Source organism: Rhinoderma darwinii, chromosome 2 (assembly GCF_050947455.1).
Source record: "Rhinoderma darwinii isolate aRhiDar2 chromosome 2, aRhiDar2.hap1, whole genome shotgun sequence".
Lineage (NCBI taxonomy): Eukaryota > Metazoa > Chordata > Amphibia > Anura > Rhinodermatidae > Rhinoderma > Rhinoderma darwinii.
In genome coordinates this window covers 68894042-68909869 of record NC_134688.1, presented here as the reverse complement: position 1 = coordinate 68909869, position 15828 = coordinate 68894042, and the positions used below count along the sequence as shown (strand labels likewise).

At 42.2% G+C, this 15828-nt stretch overlaps 1 protein-coding gene across 3 annotated transcripts in view; it reads left to right on the top strand.

Moving 5' to 3' along the window:
• DCLK1 (doublecortin like kinase 1) overlaps positions 1–15828 on the top strand; it is a 383441-nt gene that overhangs the window by 50730 nt on the left and 316883 nt on the right. For all 3 annotated transcript variants that reach the window (XM_075851721.1, XM_075851722.1, XM_075851724.1), the window contains exon 3: positions 6908–7254. In XM_075851721.1, coding sequence (XP_075707836.1) covers positions 6908–7254 — 347 coding nt within the window. The remainder of the gene's footprint in view (positions 1–6907; positions 7255–15828) is intronic.

The following is a 15828-nucleotide window of genomic DNA, read 5'->3' as shown; positions in this document are numbered from 1 at the left end:
TCATTATTCCTTAGTAGTCATGGAAATCTATTTCCCATTAATAAATGTAATATTGCACACATTAAAAGGGGCTACATTTAGCAAATTAGTGTATATTATGATTGGGGGCTTATAGCATTATCAGCAACTGAATTAAGCAGTGTCGTGAACCCATACTCACAGCCAATTTTTTTTTGCAAAATATATATTTAATTTTTGAATATTATGAAATTAAAGGGGTTGTCCAGGATTTGAAAACATGGCTGTTTTTTTTTTTGTTTTTTTTTTGTTTTTTAAAAACAGCACCTCACCTGTACATGGCTTGTGTCTGGTATTGCAGTACAGCTTCATTGAAGTAAAAGGTTTTTTTTTACTAATTTTGAACAATTCCTTTAAGATATGTTTTCATTATAGCAGGTGGAAAAATGATTAATGCCATTCTTCTTATACAAAAACCTGCTTGATACACTAGAGACAGCTGTTGTAGGGCGCTACGGACCTGGTTGTTCACATTGTCTGCAATAAATCTGTCTACAGTTGATCATAAATTTTCTCTAGTGAGAGTATGGCTTTGTTCAGAGGAGTATAAAGTAGCGGATTCAAAGGCAATGGAAATAAGAACCTAGAATGTAAAGTAATCCAAAGGATTAACAAGGCAAATTAAGATTCCTACTTGATTTCTATGCCTAGACTAGTGTTATACAGTGTGATATCTACTGTGCATTATAACTGTGTCTATCTAAGTTGACATAAGTAAATTTAAGTCAAGGAATCCTGGGATGTGTGGCTGTCTGATGGGATCTGCTCTTATTTCCGGAAATAAATATACAGATAGCCCAAAAATATGATGAAAATGTAATTTTTTCCTTTTCAACCATCTTCTTTTTCATTAATAGTAAGGGTATGTTCACACGGCCTATTTTCAGCCGTTTTTCGGGCCGTAAAAATCGGAAGCGGAACGCCTCCAAACATCTGGCCATTGATTTCAATAGGAAAAACGGCGTTCTGTTCCGACGGGCTTTTTTTTACGTGGCCGTTTTGAAAAACGGCTGTGTAAAAAAAACACAGTGAATAAGAAGTGCAGGTCACTTATTGGGACGTTTTTGGAGCCATTTTTCATAGACTCTATAGAAAACAGCTCCAAAAACGGCCGTAAAAAATGCAGCGAAAAACGCAGCAATATCGCGAGTGGCTTAAAAAACTTCTTAAAATCAGAGGCTGTTTTCCCTTGAAATCAGCTGCGTATTTTCAGACGTTTTTTAGTTTGCGTGTGAACATACCCTTGGGTATGTTCACACGCTGAGTCAAAAACGTCTGAAAATACGGAACAGTTTTCAGAGAAAACAGCCTCTGATTTTCAGAGTATGTGCACACGTAGTGACCAAAAACGTCTGAAAATCCAGAGCTGTTTTCAAGGGAAAACAGACCCTGCTTTTCAGACGTTTTTTGACCAACTCGCATTTTTCGTGGCGTTTTTCGCGCCGTTTTCGCGGCGTTTTTTACGTCCGTTTTTGGAGCTGTTTTCATTGGAGTCTATGAGAAAACAGCTCCAAAAACGTCCAAAGAAGTGTCCTGCACTTCTTTTGACGAGGCTGTATTTTTATGCGTCGTCGTTTGACAGCTGTCAAACGACGACGCGTAAATGACAGGTCGTCTGCACAGTACGTCGGCAAACCCATTCAAATGAATGGGCAGATGTTTGCCGACGTATTGGAGCCGTATTTTCAGACGTAAAACGAGGCATAATACGCCTCGTTTACGTCTGAAAATAGGTCGTGTGAACCCAGCCTCAGGCGTTTTTGAAGCTGAAAATGAAGCTTCTTTTAATTTGGAGCTTCTTTTCAGGCTTCTTTTGAGGCGTTTTTTCAGGCTTTTTTCATAGGCCCTGTTCAAAAAACGCCAAAAAACGACCGGAAATGCCTCCCATTGATTTCAGTGGGAGGCGGAGGCGGTTTTTTACCACGAGCGGAAAAAGCGTCTCGCGGTAAAAAGAAGCGTCATGCCCTATCTTTGGGTGTTTATGCCTCTGACCTCCCATTGACATCAATGGGAGGCAGAGAAAGCGTATTTCGCTGCGTTTTTTGCCCGTAGCACTCAATGGGCGCGAGCGAAAAACGCAGCGAAAATCGCGGCAAACGTCGTTCAGGCAGGTCAAAATCTGCCTCAAAATCCCAAACGGAATTTTGAGGCAGAATTTTCCTCCTGCAAATAACTCTGTGTGAACTCAGCCATAGTGTTCAATGGAAACTCAGCTCCAAAAAACGCCTCAAGAAGTGACATGCACTCCTTTTTACGGAGCGTCTTTTTACGTTACGTTTTTTAAAACAGCGGCGTAAAAAGACGCCCCGTAGTAACTAAATGCTGTTTTCCCCATTGATTTCATTGGGCAGATGTTTGTAGGTGTTCAGCTTCCGTTTTTTGAGGCGTTTTTTGAGGCGTAAATGCCTCGAAATACGCCTGAAAACAGTGCGTGTGAACATACCCTAAGGGTATGTGCACACGTAGTGACCAAAAACTTCTGAAAATACAGAGCTGTTTTCAAGGGAAAACAGACCCTGATTTTCAGACGTTTTTTGAGCAACTCGCATTTTTCACGGCGTTTTTCGTGCCGTTTTCGCTGCGTTTTTTACAGCCGTTTTTGGAGCTGTTTTCATTGGAGTCTATGAGAAAACAGCTCCAAAAACGTCCAAAGAAGTGTCCTGCACTTCTTTTTATGAGGCGTAATTTTACGCGTCGTAATTGCCGTACGACGCGTAAAATTACGCGTCGTGGGAACAATACAGCGTTATACCCATAGAAAGTAATGGGCAGATGTTTGACAACGTATTTGAGACGTATTTTCAGACGTAAAACGAGGCAAAAAACGCCTCGTATACGACTGAAAATAGGTCGTGTGAACCCAGCCTTAGGGTATGTTCACACGGCCAAATTTCAGACGTATACGAGGCGTATTTTGCCTCGTTTTACGTCTGGAAATACGTCTCAAATACGTCGTCAAACATCTGCCCATTACTTTCTATGGGTATAACGCTGTATTGTCCACACGACGCGTAATTTTTCGCGTCGTACGGCAATTACGACGCGTAAAATTACGCCTCGTAAAAAGAAGTGCAGGACACTTCTTTGGACGTTTTTGGAGCTGTTTTCTCATAGACTCCAATGAAAACAGCTCCAAAAACGGACGTAAAAAACGCCGCGAAAACGGCGTGAAAACGCCGCGAAAAATGCGAGTTGGTAAAAAAACGTCTGAAAAGCAGGGTCTGTTTTCCCTTGTAAACAGCTCTGGATTTTTAGACGTTTTTGTTGACTACGTGTGAACATACCCTAAGAATTAGGGTATGTTCACACGAGGGCGTCCGTTACGGCTGAAATTACGGCCATGTTTCAGCCTGAAAACATCCCCGTAATTTCAGCCGTACCGGCATGTGCAGGCGCTTGAACGCCGCGTCCATTACGGGCGTAATTAGCGCTGCTATTCATTGGAGTCAATGAATAACGGCTCCAATTACGGCCAAAGAAGTGACAGGTCACTTCTTTGACGCGGGCGTCTATTTACGCGCCGTCATTTGACAGCGGCGCGTAAATATACGCCTCGTGTGAACAGACAAACGTCTGCCCATTGCTTTCAATGGGCAGATGTTTGTCAGCGCTATTGAGGCGCTATTTTCAGACGTAATTCGGGGCAAAAACGCCCGAATTACGTCCGTAAATAGGCCGTGTGAACATACCCTTAAAGGGCTTTTACAGGATCAGAAAAACAAGGCTGCTTTCTTCCTGAGGGTATGTGCACACGTAGTGACCAAAAACGTCTGAAAATATGGAGCTGTTTTCAAGGGAAAACAGCCCCTGCTTTTCAAAAGTTTTTTGAGCAACTCGCATTTTTCGCTGCATTTTTCGCTGCGTTTTCGCAGCGTTTTTTACGTCCGTTTTTGGAGCTGTTTTCATTGGAGTCTATGAGAAAACAGCTCCAAAAACGTCCAAAGAAGTGTCCTGCACTTCTTTTGACGAGGCTGTATTTTTACGCGTCGTCGTTTGACAGCTGTCAAACGACGACACGTAAATGACAGGTTGTCTGCACAGTACGTAGGCAAACCCATTCAGATGAATGGGCAGATGTTTGCCGACGTATTGTAGCCCTATTTTCAGACGTAAAACGAGGCATAATACGCCTCGTTTACGTCTGAAAATAGGTTGTGTGAACCCAGCCTTAAATAGAGCCTGTTAATGGGTTGTGTCTGGTATTGCAGCTCAGTTCCACTGAAGTGAATGAGGCTGAGTTGCAATACCACACAGAACCTGTAGACAGGTGTGGCACTGTCTTTTTAAAACAGACATTTTTTTCTATCCATTACAACCCCTTTAAAAGGGTGTCAAGGATTAGAAAAAAGCCACGTTTTATTTTCCAGAAATAGTGCCACTTTTGTCCAAGTGAATGTGGCTGACCTGCAATACCAGACACAGTCCATTGCCAAGAGTGGTGCTGTTTCTGAAAAAAAATCCCTTTATCTACGGCATCTAAAACGCTGTATCAAAACAAACTGGAAAAGTCCATGTCTAGTATGTCTGTGCAGTACCAAAAAATACATGTACAGCGTACTATGACACAATGTGCATACGTTTCCATAATTACCCATAGGATTATACATTGCCAGCATGCATTCAGTCTCCAATCTTTGGCAATTGCATATATTGTATTTATTAGGATGTATCAGGCTAGGTTCGCACCAACTTCAAGTTTTCTGTTTGGCGGGAACATAACAAGTGATCAACCGAATGTATTCTCAGACTTAGGCCTTATTCACACGAACGTGTTATACGTCCGTGCTACGCGTGTGATTTTCACGCGCGTCGCACGGACCTATGTTAATGAATGGGGCCGTTCAGACTGTCAGTGAATTTCACGCAGTGTATGTGCGCTGCGTGAAACTCACGACATGTCCTATATTTGCCCGTGTTTCGCGCTGCACACACCCATTGAAGTCAATGGGTGCGTGCAAATCGCGCTCGGCACACGGAAGCACTTCCGGGTGACGCGCGTGACTCGCGCAACAGCAGTAAAATAAATTCATGAAAACAGAAAAGCACCACGGGCTTTTCGGTTTGCAAACATAAAAACAGTGTCATAATGATGCCGGCTGCACGAAAATCACACAGTCGCTCATCATATGCTGATGACACACGGACCTTTTGCGCGCGCAAAACGCAGCATTTTTTGCGCGTGCAAAACGGACACGTCCGTGTGAATAAGGCCTTAGGCTAGGTTGAAACGAATGTTTACGTTTTGTGTCCGCAAAAATGCAGCGTTTTTGCTGTGTTGCAGTTCTGTGTGGCATCCGTGTACGGTGCGCGTCTGCGTTTTTTACGCATGTATGTTATGCGTTTTTTACGTCTGAAAAAAAAACCTGAAGGAGGTGTTCTTTTTCCCCCGCATCATTTCTTTAGCAACTGGTGCGGGAATCACGGACAGCGCACGGATGACGTCTGTGTGCTGTCCATTGTTTTCATGCACCCATTAACTTAAATGGGCTGGGTGGTGCGCAAAATGCACAAAAATAGGACCTGCAATAACTTTCACGCAGCGGACACACGGATGTAAAATATGCTCATGTCAATCAGGCTTAAGGCCTTATTCACACGAGCGTATTTCATGTCCGTGTGCCGTCCATTTTTTTTTTAATGACACCACACGGACCTATGATAATTAATGGGGCTATTCAGACATGCGTTGTTTTTCACGCAGCGTGTCCATTGCCTGAAACTCACTGCATGTCCTATTGTTTTTGCGCACCACGCAGCCCATTGAAGTCAATGGGTGCGTGAAAAAAAACGTGTGCTGTTCGTGATTCACGCAACAGTTGCTAAAGAAATGATGAGGAAAAAAAAAACCACCTCCTTCAATTTTTTAAACTTGCTGACTCTAAGGGTATGTTCACACGGCCTATTTACGGACGTAATTCGGGCGTTTTTGCCCCGAATTACGTCTGAAAATAGCGCCTCAATAGCGCTGACAAACATCTGCCCATTGAAAGCAATGGGCAGACGTTTGTCTGTTCACACGAGGCGTATATTTACGCGCCGCTGTCAAATGACGGCGCGTAAATAGACGCCCGCGTCAAAGAAGTGACCTGTCACTTCTTTGGCCGTAATTGGAGCCGTTATTCATTGATTCCAATGAATAGCAGCGCTAATTACGGCCGTAATTGACGCGGCGTTCAAGCGCCTGCACATGCCGGTACGGCTGAAATTACGGGGATGTTTTCAGGCTGAAACATCCCCGTAATTTCAGCCGTTACGGACGCCCTCGTGTGAACATACCCTTAAAACGCGTGACATACGGATGATATACACGTGGAAAAAATGCTGAAGTGCACCAATCACGGATGTCACACAGAACTGCAATGCAAGAAATATTCTGCGTTTTTTACGTGCGCAAAACGGACACGTTCGTGTGAATAAGGCCTTACTAAATGTATGCCTTTACAGTTGCATATATCGGGCATTGATAATGGTCAGTATACAATTTGAATACAGTTGCATTAAAAAGCATGCGTCCACAAAATTTTTAATACAGTTGAGGCAAAAGTATACTGATGTATATATACTAGCCAAACATATGCCAAACAAACACTTTTTTGGCATACATGTGTTTAACGGTGGTTGTATACATTGGGAAAATTTCCTGTTATTAACATCAGCCCCCCAAACATAGTGTGAACCTAGCCAATAATTTCCTCAAGTTCCTGCTCAAGTGAATGGAGCAGCGAGCCTACTTCCAGCCAATAAGGACTACTGATTTGCAGACTAGAAGGTCTCCTCATTGCTCCATCCACTTGACCAAAAACTTGAGCAGGAATTAAGAAATACTGATTCCGTAGTAGATATATATTGTGTCAGTGCAGCCTTGAAGTAACAGAGGTTTTTCTTTTAGGTGAAAGTTATGTTTGTGGATCTATTGAGCCATTTAAAAAATTGGAGTACACGAAGAATGTAAACCCCAACTGGTCTGTGAATGTGAAGACAACTGGTAGCCCTCGCTCAGTGCAACCTCTGGCTACTCCTAAGGCTAGTACCTCTGAGGGAAGAGAGGGCAAGGATTTCATAAGGCCAAAACTTGTCACAATCATCAGGAGTGGTGTGAAACCACGCAAAGCCGTCCGGATTCTCCTAAACAAGAAAACGGCCCATTCGTTTGAGCAAGTTCTTACTGATATAACTGATGCCATAAAACTGGATTCCGGGGTGGTGAAGCGTATCTATACACTGGATGGAAAACAGGTAGGCCATAAAATGAAAACTTTTTTGGTATAAAACTATCCAAGCCATTGACTTGGTCTTGGTCATCAGTGTATATATTTTTTGTGCCACATGTGCAATAAAAGAAATATCAGTCAAATACACAATATGTTCCTACTCGTTTGAGCCTATATTCTTGTCTGTCGGTGCAATGTTATACCAGTTATCGCTGTTGACCTGAAATATTCAAATTCATGTCAGACTAACCTCTGAATGGGCTTCAAAGGTGACAAAAAACTTTTTAACAGAAATTATCTGGTGCCACTTCCCTTATGTTACTACTTCTATCAGGGCACATGTGGACAAGGACAACTGGAGAAAGCATCTCGCGATATTAAAATAATGAGGAATATGTGCTTTATTTTGAAGCACGATGGGAGTGGAGCTTGGAATAAAATGAATCAAAATCCTTTCACCAACTAGAAAATCTTAAACATTTAATTACAAAGAATCCCATCAAGTAAAAATAATTTCTTCTGCTGACTTCAACTATTTATTACTTTTTTTGCTAAAAAAAACTTACCAACTAAAATTAAAGGGATTGTAGAAAACACATTTTGAAATGAAAGCTTCTCTAACCCATAGGTCCATCTTCTCTAGCCCTTGGCTATTTGCTATTATCACTAGAAAGATTGATATGCCTAGATATTTCCCCTGTAGCGGCCAAAATGTAGCTGCCCATGTAATGAATGGTGGGCCGGGTCTGCCAGAGTGGGTATCTGTTACAGAGCTGCTCGCCATTCTTGCTCATAGAAGGGGATTTTGAGTGGAGGTCCTAAAAGAGCATATGGACAGAGGTTGTCATCATGAGACAACCCCTTTAAGTATCCCTGAAATTAAGTCGACGGTGGGATGGGGATCCCTGTTTAGAACCCCTCAGCACCCAATAAAGGAACTGTTTCCGTTACTATAAATAATAAGAAGAGGGTCTCTACTCCGGAAACTCCCCTTCATTAAAGAGGTTATACGGGTTATTAAAATTGATGGCCTATCTTTAGGATAGGCCATCAATAATAGATCGGTGGGGGTCCGACTGTCAGCACCCCCGCCGATCAGCTGCTTTAAGGGGCCACTGTGCTCGTACGAACGCCGCAGCCCCTTCATTGTTTACAGGGTTCATACCCCCATCCGTACATGCACGTTTGTAGCGGTTGTGCAAGGTGTTACACCACTATGGGACAGTGAATAGTACAGTGGTGTAATACCTCGCACGTTCGCTACAAATGTCAGGGCGCGTGCAAGTTCGAACAGAGAGGAGAACCATGTAAACAATGAAGGGCTGCAGCCCCTTCAAACCAGCTGATTGAAGGGGGTGTCAACAGTCGGACCCCCATAGGTCTAATATTGATGGCATATCCTAAGGATAGACCATCAATTTTAATAACCCAGATAACCCCTTTAAACAGATCTATTATTCTATGGTGGGCAACATGTTTAAGTGGAATGTCACTTGGCAAATGAGATAAGTTTGGGATTTGGTTCAAACTTTGATTGGATGTTTTTTAAAATAAATCTATAAATATGTGCCTAAATACTTTATTTTCGTAATATGGGATATAAAGGTGTAGCCCATTAATATATACATCCTACACTGTAGATCTAATTAATAACTTTAATACTGACCACCATGGGTGTAAGCATCAGACATTTCGGGTGCTATGGGGTCTAGCAACTGATCTGGCCACCTTTGTCAAAAGAGCTACAATGAGGCATAGTTAGTCATCTCTATGGATGATAACGATGGAGAAAGAGAATTGGAGTGTGCAGGAGAAGGAGAGGGGAGAAAGGAGGAGAGAGACAAGAACTCAGGCCGAGAAAGGAACAGAAAAGACACAGAGTAAAGACCATGAATAGTTATTACCTTTCCATTTGCTGAACCCACTTTCTGCTGATTCTGGTCATTTCGTAGTGTATATCCATTCTTTTTTGCTATGGATCCCCATTGTTACATCCCTGCTGTCCATGTAATAGAGATCAATTTTGCCTACTGTAGACCTGTTATGTTCCCAGGTTGGTGCACAACAAAAAGCATAACCTCACTATTCCCGCTGTAATGAGCTTTTTTCTTTTTTGACTTATATACCCATAATATATGTCTTGGCCTCATTTCCTGCTGTTAAGACGTATTTAATAGTTGCGCTAAAAACAAAACACCCTTTCATTTACACATCTGAAATTATTGGGTTGACAAGAACCATTATGTCTATAAATCAAAGTGGAACAGTGTCGAATGACTGCAATGAGCTGCGTGATAGTTGTCAGGGAAATGGTAGGGTGTAAACTTTTCAGTAATGGCTGCAGCCACATCTCATACATTAGCATGCAACATATATATTTGATGAGTCTTGTAGAAAGTGTGCGGCTACATCAGTAATTATTTAGTGATTACTTATCTACATAGTATCATAAAATGAGCACGGCTCACGTCGTAGAAGAGAGACAAAGAATTAATAAGAAAAGGAACCAGCCGGCAGTACAAGCATGTAGGGTTGGGGAGTTCTACATAAATCCGGAGTAGTGAGCTGAGGAGCAGTAACTATTGTGCTTTACAAAGACTAATGGACCATATTTGCATAATGCATTTTAGATATGTAAGATTGTACAAAAAATAGAGAGGGTATATTGGTTATTAAAGGGTTTTTCATGACTCCTTAGGCTAGGCCATCAATGTTTACTTTCTTGGGGGCACAACCCCTGGGACTCCTGTCAGTCAGCAGAATGAAGGGGACTTCAGTACTGGGCAAACCACACGTTCGGATGAGCTGTGGTGTTGACCATTAATGTTTGTCTTGGAAAACCCCTTTAATAGGTGGAATAAAGACACAATTGTATCTAGTTCTGCAATATAAAAATATATTATTGTAAAGTGTTGCCATTACAATAGAGCAGGGGTGGGGAACCTTTTTTCTGCCGAAGGCCATTTGGATAGTTATAACATCATTCGCGGGCCATGCAAAAATGATCAACTTAAAAATTAGCCTGCTATATTTGGTCAAAAATTATATTAACTCAACCCTAAGTTGATGGCTGGAATTGCTACTTTTTGGTGAGATGTGTGATGTTAGCCGGTATTGATGATAATGCTACTGCGTCGGTCAGTCCAGAGCGGTCGACTCTTTGGTACGTTTTGAAAAGAAGTGCTCGCAAGTTCCGACTTGCTTACTTAAAGGGGTTTTCCCATCAGGGTAATTTATGACATATCCACTGGATATGTTATAAATGTCAGATAGATGCTGGTCCCACCTCTGGGACCCGCACCTATCTCTAGAACGGGGCCCCCTAAACCCTGTTCTACCTCTCTGTGTTGTGGCTGAAGCGTGTGATTTCTGACCATGAAGAAGAAAACAGCGTAGCTCGCTGATCTGCGCTGTTTCCGTAACTCCCATAGTAATGAATGGCAGTTACGGAAGGAGCTTCGCATGCTTCCGTAACTACTATTCAGTTCTATGGGATTTACGGTAATAGCGTAGCTTAATGAGCTACGCTGTTTTCTTCTTCATGGTTGGAAATCACATGAGTCAGCCACAAAACAAAGAGGTAGAACTGGGTTAAGGGTGCCCCGTTCTAGAGATAGATCTGGGACCCAGAGGTGGGACCCGCATCTATCTGACATTTATTACATATCCCGTGAATATGTGTGGTGAGCTCATCCACTCTTTGAATTTTTTTGCTTTATGCCTTTTGTCTCCTCCTGTTTTCTTTAATGATATATATAATTGATTGTCATTTAGTGGAATGTTTAATATGATGCACTATGAACACTTTTATATGAGAACACTGCTATGCATGTAATTGTACACCTGTTTGAGTCTCTCTATGACGTGCTGATGTCTTGATTGGATTACCTGCACCATGTGATGTATACTTCCCTATTTAAACTCACACTGTTAGACACATTGTTAGGCTTGAGAAAGACCCTCCACTTGTCACGGGTCGAAACGTTGCCATTTTTTTACTGGATGTTTGACCAATAAAAGAACATATTGATTGAAACTTGGGAGACGTGTGCTGCTGTTCACCACACTTTTTCTGAAGATATCCCGTGAATATATCATAAATGTCCTTGATGAAAAAAAACCTGACCTCACCTTAAAACCTTACCTGACCTCACTTTATGCTTTTAGGACAGGTCCTATGTTTACACTACAACTACATTTCTACATTTAGGCCTCATCTAAGTTTCTAAATTTTAGGTCAGGAGGAGGGTAGATGGAGTCAAGTACTGTCATTTACTACTAGTAGGGCGGGCGGACGGAGCCAAGGAGGGAATGACAGGGCGGCAGCGGGAGTCAGAGTGAGGTCGGGGCGTGCTGTGACAGGAGTGGACCAGTCCAGTCGCCTGACCTCACATCACTGACGTGAGGTCAGGTGACTGGACTGTGCCGGTCCGGGATTGGACCAGTCCGATCACCTAATCTGTCACCTGATCTCATGTCACTGACTCAGGTCAGGTGACTGGACTGGTCCACTCTTGGGCCGGCACGCACCGACCTCACCCAGACCACCGCCATACTTGGTACATACTTGGCAAGTAGCGAATGACGTGGCGGCAGCACGGTCTGAGTGAGGTCGGGGCCGTCCAAATGATCTTGCGGATCTTATACGGTACGCATGCCGGATGATCCACACCCCTGCAATAGAGCATCTATATATGATTTTAGCACATATTGTAACTATGGTTTTTATACTGTGTTGTGAGCAGTCTTGTTCTTACAGAGAAAAAGGTATAGCCTTAACATATTGTGGCAGATTTACTAATGCTGTGTAAGTTTTAGACTTAGAACAAGCAGTCAGAAGAGGCACCAAATGTATCACAGTGGTGCATACTGTATGATACTAGACACATTTCTCCTTCTTATACCACCTTTGATTTGGCTTATTTTGCGTCCGAATTTTGTTCCAGCTCTTCAGCGCATTTTGGTGCAATTTGGCACAATTTAAGTATATAGAGAGGTGCAAACATCTGTTCTATAATGAAATATGCCAAAATGTACAAAATTGTGACAAAATGCACAAAATTGTGGAGAATTTTCCAACACATTCTAGGTGCAGACACATTGGTAAATCTGCCCCATTGACTTCACCTCCAGATGAGCTGCTGCACTCTAATACTAAGTGTAAGGGTATGTTCACACGCCCTATTTACGGACGTAATTCGGGCGTTTTACGCCTTGAATTTCATCCGAAAATACGGCTCCAAACCGCCGGCAAATATCTGCCCATTGAAATCAATGGGCTTACGATGTTCTGTGCACACAGGCTTTTTTTTTACGCGCCTCTGTCAAAAGACGGCGCGGAAAAAGATGCCCGCGTCAAAGAAGTGCATGTCACTTCTTAAGACGTAATTGGAGCTGTTTTTCATTGACTCCATTGAAAAACAGCTCCAACTACGTCCGTAATTGACGCCGCGAAAAACGCGAGTACGAATAATTACGTCTGAAATTCAGGAGCTGTTTTCGCCTGAAAACAGCTCCGTAATTTCAGGCGTATTGGACGCTGCCGTGTGAACATACCCTTATGGTTTACTTGTCTCTCCTGCTCTGGTGCTTTTGCTTACACTCCCCCAGCAGAGCAATACACTATATCGAAAACCCCTTCATTGCTTACTTTTTGATCCAAAACATTTTGAGTTGTGGGTAGAGTAATCGATGTATATGTCCTCACGCTTGTTCAATTGGAAATTACATGTTAAAAATATTCCTTTACCTTGCCTGTAATTCTTTTTCTAGCCTGCACTTCGCTTTCAACCATCTTTTATGTCTATATGAGTAAGTTAACTGGTTGCCGATGCTTGACATCTATGCAGCATAGACGTCGTGCTGATCGTGCGGGCACAGCAAGTGTGCCCCGTACACTCCGGAGCAGGGCAACGTCTGTAATACACAGCTGCAAACCCGCTCTAACGGTGGAGATCAGATCTCTGATCTCCGCCATTAACCCCTTGAATGCTGCAATCAAAGCTGATTGCGGCATTCAAAGGAAAAATGAGAAAGGAGGACCCCCCTTTGATCGCATCACAGGGAATCCCTGTGATGCGATCGAGTGACGTACCTTATATGGGCATACAGCCCACAGTCCATTAAAGGACCCCAGGGTAGTCTGACCATATTTTCTGTTGTTAGGGCATATTAAAGTATGCCATAACTGCCTGTGTACTATCAGTAGATATATGCTAGTAAAAATATTTAAATCCCTATTTGGTATGCAAAAATTAAAAAAAGTCATGTTAAATTAAAAAAAATCTATAAAAAAAATACAAACAAATGCAATTTTTTTTACAATAAATAAACGTTATTAAATATAAGTCCCAAAATATAAATAATATTCACATATTTGGTATCTTCATTACCGTAATAACCTGTTCAACAAATTTATAGCGTCATTTATGATGCTACATCGAACAAAAAATAAAAACAATTATGAGCGCCGGGATTTAAAGAAGTAAAAATATAAAAAAAATGTTCTGTCCTCAAGGCTAAAATTGTCTGTGTCCTTAAGGGGTTAAAGTGATAGTCTCATTTATGCATTTAACAACACAAAGAAATAAAAACGGATGTATGGATCAAGCGTTCCTCTAAAGCTCCAATGTCTTGGTGGTTCTCATATTTGGGGCAAAATTTTATTTTTATTAGAAATGTTCCCTTTGTACTGTAGCTCTGATACCATACATATATACAACAACTTCTGTCTGTAAACCCACAACAAATGGCAGCCTATATTCTGCTGATAAGTCCTGTAGAACAACCTGACCTGTTGATGATTACATAATATATATATAACAACTAGGACATGAGTCTCTCAGCACCATCAATACTCTAATAGTCTACAAAATGATAATGAATATAGAATGACGTGTTACTGTACATATAAACCAGCTGCAAAAGAAAATTCCTGTCCTCCACGTCAGGCCAGACGCATGAACACTGCACGCCCTGAACTCATGTCAGTGAAGCTTATTGTTCATTCATAGACTAGAATGTTTTTTTCGTCTTTCCATTAGCGGGAGATTAGCTGATTAATAAGAATAATAAAGAGGCTCAAAGCATAAACAGCCCTGTGTCTGTCCTTAATGTGATTACATGTTCCTGATAAATGACACAAGGCCTGTCACAAACTAAGAAAATCTTTATGACATCAAGGTTCACGTACAGTATAAACCACTGTATTCTGTCATGGTAGTCCTGTACAGATAAGGGAAAATATCCTCGGCCATAAAATGTGGGTTGGAGTATTCCAGGTAGGGGTTAGGCAGCGACGTAGTTAGGTTTTCCTTCACTGCCCTAGTCTTATATTAAACACCCTGGACAAGGGCATATTACTTTTATTTAATTTATTTATATAGTGCCAATATATTCTGCAGCGCTGTCAACAGAGATTGTAGACACTCACATTGGTCCCTGTCCCCATTGGGCTCACAATTCAAATTTTCAATTAACCTATTGGTATGATTTTGAGAGTAAATTGCAGTACCTGGAGGAAGTCCATGCAAACACAGGTAAATATCTATGCAGATGTTGTGCTTGGTTGAATTTGAACCCAGGACCCAGCTTTGCAAGGCAACAGTGCTAACCAGGGGCGTAACTAGGAAAGACTGGGCCCCATAGCAAACTCTTGACCGGGGCCCCTGCCCGGGTGCCACAAGCAGCCCCCTTATAGATAGTGCCCCCTGTAGATTGTGCCATACAGCCCCCTGTAGACAGTGCTATATAGCCCCGCCTATAGACAGTGTAACACCCCATTTGTAGATAGCGCCCCCACCTCTCACTTGTAGATAGTGCCATACAGCCCTCCTGTAGATATCGCCATAAAGCCCCCACTGTATGTAGTGCTATACAGCTCTTACTGTATATAGTGCCACACAGCCCCCCTCCCTTGTATATAGTGCCATACAGCCCCCACCCCTAGTAGATAGTGCAGCACAGCCCCCCTTAGTAGATAGTGCCACACATAGACCCCTGTAGATTGCGCCACACTCAGCCCCCTGTAGATAGAGCCACAGCCCTCCTCCTTCTAAATAGTGCCATACAGTTCCCCCTATGTGTATAGTGCCACACAGCTACCCCTTGTGTATAGTGCAACACAGCTCCCCCTTGTGTATAGTACCACGCAGCCCCTCCTTGTGTATAGTGCCACAAGGCAATGGTGTATCCGAGAAAGTTGTATCAGCTAGGGGGATGTCAATCAAACATGGAATGGTGGGTTTGGAGGCAGGACTATGTGACTCTTCAAGATAGCGACACTGCCCCATGACCCTTTAATGAGTAATTAACATATAGTGTGCACTGTTTTAAAAGTGGATTTTAAAGATTTTGCTGCATCTGAAAAAAACATACAAGGGAATGTTTGGAAATATTGTCAGGTCATGTATTACCGCATGGTGACGGTTCAAGTGGTTAAAACTACCAGACAGGTTCCCATGAAATATACAATAAATTGATAACAATTCCATCTTCCCTGCCATTTTGTTATTATAAATATATCCTATATAATTACAGATCCAGAACCAATCTCTGACATATATACAGTACCACAACCAAGCTCAGTACATAAATACAG